Source organism: Plectropomus leopardus, chromosome 14 (genome assembly GCF_026936395.1).
Source record: "Plectropomus leopardus strain MGB_pleo_1.0 chromosome 14, ASM2693639v1, whole genome shotgun sequence".
Classification (NCBI taxonomy): domain Eukaryota; kingdom Metazoa; phylum Chordata; class Actinopteri; order Perciformes; family Serranidae; genus Plectropomus; species Plectropomus leopardus.
In genome coordinates, this window is record NC_142189.1 from 31,975,132 (window position 1) to 31,984,464 (window position 9,333).

The 9,333-nt window shown below is 39.8% G+C and overlaps 1 protein-coding gene across 3 annotated transcripts in view; it reads left to right on the forward strand.

Moving 5' to 3' along the window:
• Positions 1 to 1,759: 1,759 nt before the first annotated feature.
• The window catches only part of gpr135 (G protein-coupled receptor 135), a 7,980-nt gene continuing 406 nt past the window's right edge, over positions 1,760 to 9,333 (forward strand). The window contains exons 1-3 of one of the 3 annotated variants that reach the window (XM_088087659.1): positions 1,760 to 2,423; positions 3,523 to 3,780; positions 4,592 to 9,333. The exon at positions 4,592 to 9,333 is cut by the window's right edge and continues 406 nt beyond it. In XM_088087659.1, the coding sequence (XP_087943785.1) occupies positions 3,665 to 3,780; positions 4,592 to 5,942 (1,467 nt within the window). In that variant the 5' untranslated portion in view covers positions 1,760 to 2,423; positions 3,523 to 3,664 and the 3' untranslated portion in view covers positions 5,943 to 9,333. The other 2 variants (XM_088087658.1, XM_042501107.2) reach the window with 2 other exon arrangements.

Below are 9,333 nucleotides of genomic sequence, written 5' to 3' on the forward strand. Positions count from 1 at the left end.
AATGTGAAACTGTCTGTATCTTTTCGTCCTGAACACAAATATCAGGTTGAAATCCATTTTCCATTTATAAAAGTACATACATGCTGTTTTGCTCACATTAAGTGTGAGGCAAGACTCTGAGAGCCAGTCAGTGATTTTAGCCATTGCAGAGGTTAATTTGGCTGCCACTTCTTGTCTGACCTTGCCATGTGCATAAATGACAGTATCATCTGCATACATTTGGGTTTTAATTTCAGGGCAAACAAGTGGCAGATCGTTCACATATAAATTGAATAAAAGAGGTCCCAAAACTGAGCTTTGAGGGACACCAACACAACAATCAGCAAACGATGAAATCCTATCTCCAACATGTGTGCATTGTCCCCTTTTGCCATCCATCTGATTGAATCAGAAGGGAAACTAAAATTTGAAAGACGGGTTGCTAGTGTGTCACATAGTATTTTTATCATTAATTTAACCACTTGTATTTATGTTATTTTTTATGTATATTACGTTTTTTAATGTTAAATAAGACCCTCCCTCCCACCAATTTAATTAAAAATAATTTCTGTTTAGGTGAGAAAGGCAGGAGCTCACCTGCAAGTCGTCTTATTATAAACAGGGTTCTGGTAGCGTTCTTCAGTTGGCTGTTGAACAGAGAGAGAGCAACTAAAGAACAGCCAGTGACTGTTTTGTTTCGAGTGATTCTTGGGTGCAACACTAACAAGTGGCTAAATGAGGTTACAGGATGTGCCATTTCATGCAGACATGACCGGTTCTGATTGGCCGCAGTCTCAAGTGACGTCGCCCTATCGACTATCAAACTGCTGCAGCAGGTGCCCTCCAACCATCCGGGGGCGTACAGCCAGTTCAGCCTGACCGCGTTCAGAGGTTTATCATATGGACGCAAAAGGTCGCTTTGGGTGTTGGATTGTACTGATTGTACACACTGTACACACTGTCAAAGCAGCAGTATTTGACCACTTTGGAATGAGAAGTCATAATATATAGACCAAGAAGTCTAAAAACGTTCTGAGAATGGTACAATGCAACCAATGCAATGTTTTAGTCTTTAGTGGCAAGTTTTCTTATGGTTACCAGAATGTTCTTCATAAACATCAAAAAAATTTGATTTTTTGAAAACACATGACATTAGATTACATTTTCATGGTTTGTAATCTTAAACCTCAATAACATGTTCGGAGTGTTACTTTGAAAATGTTCTTCCTTTGTTCTCATGTAACATTGTGGGAACATGTTGTAAAAGAACATTCTATGATCACCTCTCAACATCACAAAACTTCCTCAGAATGTTGCAATTATAACATTACGTCTTTGTCAACATTTAACCCTACAGGGACATTAATTTAATTGATAAACATCCTTAAAACATTTTTGGCAATTCAGAATGGGTAGTGTACATTGCACATAGTCTGACTGTAACTATTGACCAACTGTTGACTGCTGACCAGTTTAGGACATTTTTGCAGCACACATAATCTCACAATAATCAGAGCAGCTGTGTAGCTGTGGACCAGCAGGCCTAATGGTCAGGACACACCAGCTATGAGGAGTCTTTGCAGAACCACCTGGTTAGATGGTGTTGGTACATCCAGTGCACCAACACCATATCTTTACGTATCAGTTTTCAGCAGTATATTTTGCAAACACCATATGATGTCGTTTTACAGGGACATGGATGCAAAATCTATCACCAGTTGCCATGGAAACTGCATTAAACGTCACATGAAGCACGTTCATATGGGAGGCGTGGCTTCAGAGGGGGAGAGAGAGAGAGACTGAAAGCAGGTAGAGAGACCCCGAGACACAGAGAGACACACAGAGAGGTGTGAGTTGATATGCGCGTGCAGATTTGCGTGCACACCTGGGATTTGTGCAGCTGGTGTCTTCTGGTTTCAGAGCTTATCAATGGAGATTCAGAGGTAGAAGCTGCTGTTATTGTTCCAGAGAGAGATCAGCAGGGCGCGAGCTGCTGTCCTCCCCCAGCAGCGCTGAGACAGACACGCGGGCGGACTTTCTTCTCCTCTCCAAACGAAAGATTTAAAGGCCAAAATCTGAACAACACACGAAGGCCTACGAGCTGACACCAACGACATGGGCTCGTGAGTGGTTTCCTCGCGCAGCATCCAGAGGAAACAACGCTCGTGGTGTGAGGAAGAAGCTGAAAGATGAAGAAAAAAAGCAAACTGACAGATAGACGGAGACAGAGGGACAGAGAGACATGGCTTGTTTGTGTGGAGCTCACTGTGGACACACTGTGACAAAATGACCACAGTCTGAGGGAACACGAAGAAGAAGAAGAAGAGAGAGAACAAATAACGTACGCTGCAGAATAACGGACATTTATGCTAATTCAGCATACTTTGACAAAATGGTAGCAGCCTACGACTCTGGGAATGTAAACAAAAAAAGAGTAACTTCCGGTAAGTTTTTGAACACTGCTCTTGTGTAAAAAAAAATGTTTTTTTTAAATCATTTAATTTATTTATTTAGAAATCATTTTTAAAACTTCTTGTTCTTGCTTTATTTTTTTTCAGTAATGTGAATACTGAAGTAAACCCTTAGATGTTAATGGTTTGATTCTTACGACACGTTTTAAGAACCCAAGTGTGTTTTAGTGTGTTTTAATTATTTCAGCATTTTTTTTACTTGACGCACTGATTCTGTTTTGAATTATTTATAGCTTTAATTAATTAATTTATTTTAAAGATTCATTTTCTTTTATTTTTTAATATTCCCTCTTCTATTTTTGCACATATATATATATATTTTAACATATTTTATATGCTGTATTTTCTATCATTTAAACTGTCATTTCCACACCATCCTTTGATCAAAGCACTCAAACAGTGGTGAGCTACATAACCAATCCTTCCGCTGCCCTTCCTGAACATGTAAACCATGTAGAACTATTTTTTTTATTTAAAAGATGACTGTTGTTAAAATTCTACATTAAACATATGTTACATGATAAATGATATTTGTTCATTTAACATTGATTTTCAAGTAATTTTCTTGTAACTTTTTGTTGCTAATTTGTAGGCAATGTCTTATTAAGTTGCTAATTGCCTTCGCTTTTGAAAGAAATCAAGCCGATTTGCTCAGTATTCAAAGGGTTAACTGTGGCCGTCACAGGGCACACCTGTGTATTGATGATGCTGTGATGAAATGCCACACCTGTCAGGTGGATGGATTATCTTGGAAAAGGAGAAGTGCTCACTAACAGGGATTTTAACCAAATTACGACCATAGTTTCATAAAAAATCTGTCTATTGAGTGCATGAAAAAGTCTGAGATCTTTAAATTAAACTTGTGAAAAATAAGAGCAAAAACAAAAGTGTTGCATTCAAATTTTTGGTCAGTGTGTAGTTAAAAAGAATCTTAATCCACTTTTGTTTTACTGCCATTATTATCTTACAAAAATTCAAGATATTGCATTGGTATTTCAGAGGAGCTTAATATGTCTGTGTTAGCCTGTGAATACAGGTTTGACTTTCTTTTGGCTTTTGCTGTGTTGATGAGAAACTGAAAACCACAAACAGATGAGGGGGAGTTCTCAGCAGCTGCATCTGACTCCATGACACCAACATGGACTGACTGTAATCTGGATGGATGTGTGTGAGACGAGGGATGACCTTTGTTGGGCTGTTCTTACACTCCATCGATGGATTCGCCTGTTAGCACGGCCCTGCGGGGCGGTGGCGGCAGTAACTACACAGCTGACACCCCAGGTCCGAGCCTCACTGACCAGCTGGGCACCACCTCACCTGTTGTGCCGAGGTAATTCACTCTGGTCCTCCACTTTAACATCTCTCCTCTCTGCTTTGAAGTGAAAGCTGCACTGTGTAAATTTGCATGTGAGCAGCTCCAGAATGTCACAACTGGTTGAATTACTTAAGAGAAGCAAGTTAACCAGGAATGACCAGAATCATCCAGATTATCTGTATCAGTTTGGTTTGTTTGGTTTGACAAAGACCAAACAAATAAAATTGATAAATGAAAACGTGTGTGCAAACACCAGGAAAGGAAGTTTGCAATACATGCAAAGAAAGTGTCAGCATGGGAGGAACTTTTACTTCTAAAATCTCAGTGAGCTATTATTATTCCTTCATATTTTTTAGCTAAATTTTCACTGAACTTTGTTAAAAAAGTATCTGGGAGCTTGCTATACAAAATGTTGCTGGAGTTTGTTATATGCCAAACTGTACATTTCTACAGAAATGTGTTCATTTTATTGTAAATGCATATCAGCTCAAGTGTTTCCCACAGGTTGCTAGTGTATCTATAGCGGGGGGGCGGGGTCTGACTCTAATATCCAACGTTTATGGCTTTTTTGAATCACCTGAAATACCACCTCATGCAAGCATAAAATATTTTTGCGATTAATGGGACTTGAAATGTTTCCATTAAGTGTATTTTATAAGTGCAATTTTAATTTGCCCAGTTTGTGGGTTAATGGAAACCTGCCCACTGCCCTATACCATATACCCTGGTGAAATCCCATGAAGACATTAGCCTAAATGTTACCAGACTCTGCTGATTGAGCAATGATTTTTGCATCTTTTTTTTTGGGGGGGGGGGGCTTTTTTAGGGTTGTTTCCATAGTAACCAGCCTTGTGACAGCCACCACCGAGGCCACGGTTGGAAACACAGGAAACCTATTGACGTTCAGGGACCAAAGAGGGAGCGAGCTCAGTCAGATCCATCAGGCGTCAACCCCGTCGGTGCTGAGCGCCGCTGAGAGTAACTCCGTCCTGCAGGGCATCACGGTGGCAACTCAGGCGCTGGTACTCCTCTCCATCTTCCTCCTCTCCAGCCTTGGTAACTCTGCAGTCGTCATCGTCATCATCAAACACAGACAGCTCCGAACGGTGACCAATGCTTTCATCATGTCGCTGTCTCTGTCCGACTTCCTCACTGCCGTCCTGTGTCTGCCGTTCTCCTTTGTCATGCTCTTCAGTAAGGACGGGATGTGGATGTTTGGGGATCGTTTCTGTGTGGCAAACGGCTTTTTCAACACCTGCTTCGGGATCATTTCCACCCTCACAATGACTCTGATCTCCTTTGACAGGTACTACGCCATAGTCAGACAGCCACAGGCTAAAATCGGACGGCAGAAAGCAACTCAGCTGTTGATTGCCGTGTGGTTAACTGCAGTCATTTTCTCTCTGCCTTGGTATCTGTTGGTTCCAACACCAACAGAAATCCATAAGCGAGGGTTCTACCACTGTATGTATGTGTTCCACTCTGGAACCTCACGCATGGGGACTGCTTATAGCATCTGCCTTATTGTTGTGTGCTATTTACTGCCCTTCTCTCTCATGTGTTTCTGTCACTATAACATCTGTAAGACAGTCCGTCTCTCTGAAATCAGAGTCAGGCCAGTGACCACGTACGCATACTTATTGCGATTTTACAGTGAAATGCGAACAGCCACCACAGTCCTGATCATGATTGTTTTCATCATCTTTTGTTGGGGTCCGTATTGTTTAATGGGGTTGGTCGCAGCGCTAGGGGACTACACATTTAACCCTGCAATGGATACAGTTGCCATCTGGCTAGCCTGGGCAAACGGAGCCATCAACCCCCTAATCTACGCCCTGAGGAACCCCAATATATCCATGCTACTAGGGCGGAGCAGAGAGGAGGGCTATCGGACCCGAAATATTGCAGCGTACCTCTCCAGCCAAACCCAGAACCGTGAGATTCGGCTCAACCAAGCTGAGAGGATAAGGGACCGCTACGTGAGTCGAGTAGGGGTGAACAATAACAGCAGATTGTCAAGTTCAAGTCCCGGAAAAGGGGGAGGGGGCGGAGAGGTAGCAATGTGGGCTTGTAAAAACCCTGCGGTGTTCTTCTGCAGGGATGCCCAGCCGGACACCGCAACTCTACCCAACTCTATCAGTGCTCCTAAGATGAAGACAGCCGACACCAGCCTGTGACATTCTGAAGAATGAGCTGGTGAAGGTTCTCAATCATCCACGTCATGGAAATTCTAAGTGCTATATCGCAGGCAACTGGACTTATTTGAGTTTCTTTACGTTTTACCTCTCATCCTTAACACCTGGATCAACATCAGTGTTCTTGTGTTGCATTGAGACTTTTATTGCTAGCATTAAAGCATGTGAAAAAAAGCAGCTTTGCAAGAAATGTCCTGCCTGTCCTTTTGCAAACTGCAAAAAATATTAAAAAGTTACATGGAAGATGGACTCCAGTTATGGTGTATCTGAATACCTAGGCATGTAATAAGATGCTCTTAAAAAAGGTAAATTGAATGAAAAAGCTCCCTGTCAAGGAATCTCCAACAATGTTTGATGTTCAGTGTTATTGACACTGAAATTTAACTTAAGTCTTTTTTTAAAAGAGAGACAATGAAGTATCTAAAAATAAGCTGGGAGTGTATTATAAAATGAGGGAATAATTATCTTAATTATATATTTAAAAAATATATTTATTTTCTTGGTTATTTCTTCCCCCTCTTATTTTAGGGTATTTTCCTTTTAGCTTTTAATTAATCTCTTGCTAATTTTGGGGTCATTTCTTCTTTTATTGTTCATTTCTTTTCCTCCTATGTTTTTGAAAGAAATCAAGCCAATTTGCTCAGGTTTCAAAGGGTTAAAACATGATAGCCAGGTGGGTCAGAGACTCATATGTGACCTCAATGACTCTCTGATGGTCCACATCCACATAGTGTTTAAAGCCTGCAACTCCCAACCAGTCTGTTAGAACTGAAGAAGCCCAAAACGTCTAAAAAAACTCAATCACGTCCAGTTGCCTGCAATCTAGCACTTAGAATTCTGAAAAATGCTTAATCATCTGATGATTGTTTTTATCCTATCTGTACTGTGACCACTTTGGGACATTTTGGGAAATGCCTATTTGTCTCTTCAGCTCACACTCTCAAAAGTATTAATGATTCGAACCACCACTTGATGAGATTTGGTTCCAGGAATCTAAAGGATTGCTTAAGTTGTTTTTTAAACCACTATGTAGGATGATGGTGAAAATCAGTTGTTGTACAGTATTTAGGTAAATGAAATTCCTTCCTGATTTCAGAGGACAGCATGAAGACCTCTCAAGGATCCACGTGGCCACATGAAGGACCTCTGGGATCCCCTCATGGAAGGGAAAACCATGATGAGGTTGTGTTTGTGCTTGTGCTGCAAAGGTCTCCGGCTCAGCTATCATATGTAAATGCAGCATTTGGATATAGAGGACTGATGAAGGATTTCCTTAATTCTAATGCGCCTATGCTTAAATCGTATGTATTTTGTGTACATGTCCTCTTCAAAAAAAGTGATAATTTGTTTGGATGACTAGATTTCCCCTTTTCAGAACTGAAGGCTTGGTCAATCAGAAGGTGGCACAGCGAATTTCATCCCCACATCCTTTTCAAAAAAGGTGATGCTGTAAGCTTGGTGACACTTTGAAGGATTGGCTGTCAAACTACTGGAGCTTGCAGCCAACCTCAAACACCACCCAGTCACAATAGATTGCTAAATTACTCCCACAGCCAGCAGCTTGTTGAGTTAACACAATTTATTTAAGAGATGTACTTCTACTATCAGCCGTGCCTCTTGTGAAGCAGTTAATAGTTTGAAAGAGCAGCGTTATCATAGAGTCGACGGTGAAACACAGCCAGTACACTAAAAGCTTCATCTGTTCTGGAGCCTCTCGGGTCTGACTGACGAGGGTTTTTTATACGTAAGTGGTGCAAAAGTACAAGTCAAAGTTCACCAAGTTCAGTTTGCTCAAATTTTGCAGTTTGAAATGCTGGTATGTTCAGGCAACTTAGTCTCACAGAAGTATGTGGACACACTTTCTTAACAATGCATGACATGGTGGTGGTTGCTAAATGTGTTCAAGTTCTGTGCTCATCACAAAAACAATGCCAAAGCAAAGTATTTTACAGATGGTCACAGTTTAGTTAGGTTTGGAACACTTGGTTAACTTCCAAGAACTATAAAATACTTAGGCTTAGGAAAAGATTGTACGGGACATAAGTGATTAAAACTTACTTACTTTGCATAGTCATGTAAAATACCACCTACGTGAAGTACTTTGCGTGTTAATGTAAAGTACCTAGCTGGCATCAGATGTCAGTGTAATGTTAGAAAGACGTTGGATTCTGACTTCCGACAGACAGACATTACATTTTGGTTGAAATGAAAATTGTGTTGATATTTTTTATATTCTACCTAACTAAAAACACCCAGAGTGGTACAATGCAATGTATTAGTTTTTTTTCAGCAGCAAGTTTTCTTTTGTTTCCTAAAATGTTCCTCTTAAAATTAGGATATCGTTCTCTATAAACATCATCAAAGTGTGAGTTTTTTTTTTTGGGGGGGGGGTTACATTACAGGAATGTTTCCTTAAAAAATGTGTTATCTCAGGCCTCAATAACTATATGAAAACCAAATGTTGCTGTGAAAATGTTCTTCCTTTGTTGTCATTGGATAACATTTTATAAAAGAATCTTCTATGATATGTCAATATCACTAAAATATTCAAAATTCAAGAAGGTTTATTGTCTTTTCAAAAAATTGGATACTTGAGAGGGAACAAAGTTAAGAATTGTTTTTTTTTGTAAAATGCTACTTCTTAGTTAGCATTTAACCTTACAGGAATATTATATTAAATGATAAACACCCCTAAAAGGTTCTTTGAACATTAGATTTCATTTTTTTCTTAAAAACATTATTATAACTTGTAGGTAACGTTAGCCAGTGTTTGTGGGAACGTCCCCTGCTAGCTGGATAAAAGACATACAGAATTCCCCCAGTGAGACTTTCTACTGTGTCAACAAAATGAAACAAGATATTTGAAACAGGCTTTATCCAATGTTCAGATTTTTGTTCCATGTGAAAATGAGTGCGTATTCAGTTAGATATTTCCTCATTTGCATATTTAAGCATAACATTTCAGAAAACTTGTAATACAAAAAGTAATTTCCTTATTTTAAGTGATAATTGAGGAATTAACAGTTTTACGCTGTTCCCCCTTCATAGTTAGTTTAATGTTGTGACATTTTGCAGATGTTGGGGTCAGTAAGTCTGTATTTTTCATCAAATTGACTTTTGGACTGAATCTTGGTCATTGACGTCCCAATCTAAACTCACCCAAATGTTGAATCAACATTTGGTTGGGTTAAGTCATGTAACTACATGACTTTTTGGTTTCACAAAAAAACACAAACAGTTGTCTCCTGGTTGAAATTCCATGTTGTATGACCATCCACTCCCCGTCCCGCCTCCCGTGTGTAGACTTTTTTGCTCTTTATACCTAATCTATGCGTCCATCATGACAAAAGATCCTCAAAGACTTTGCATCGGC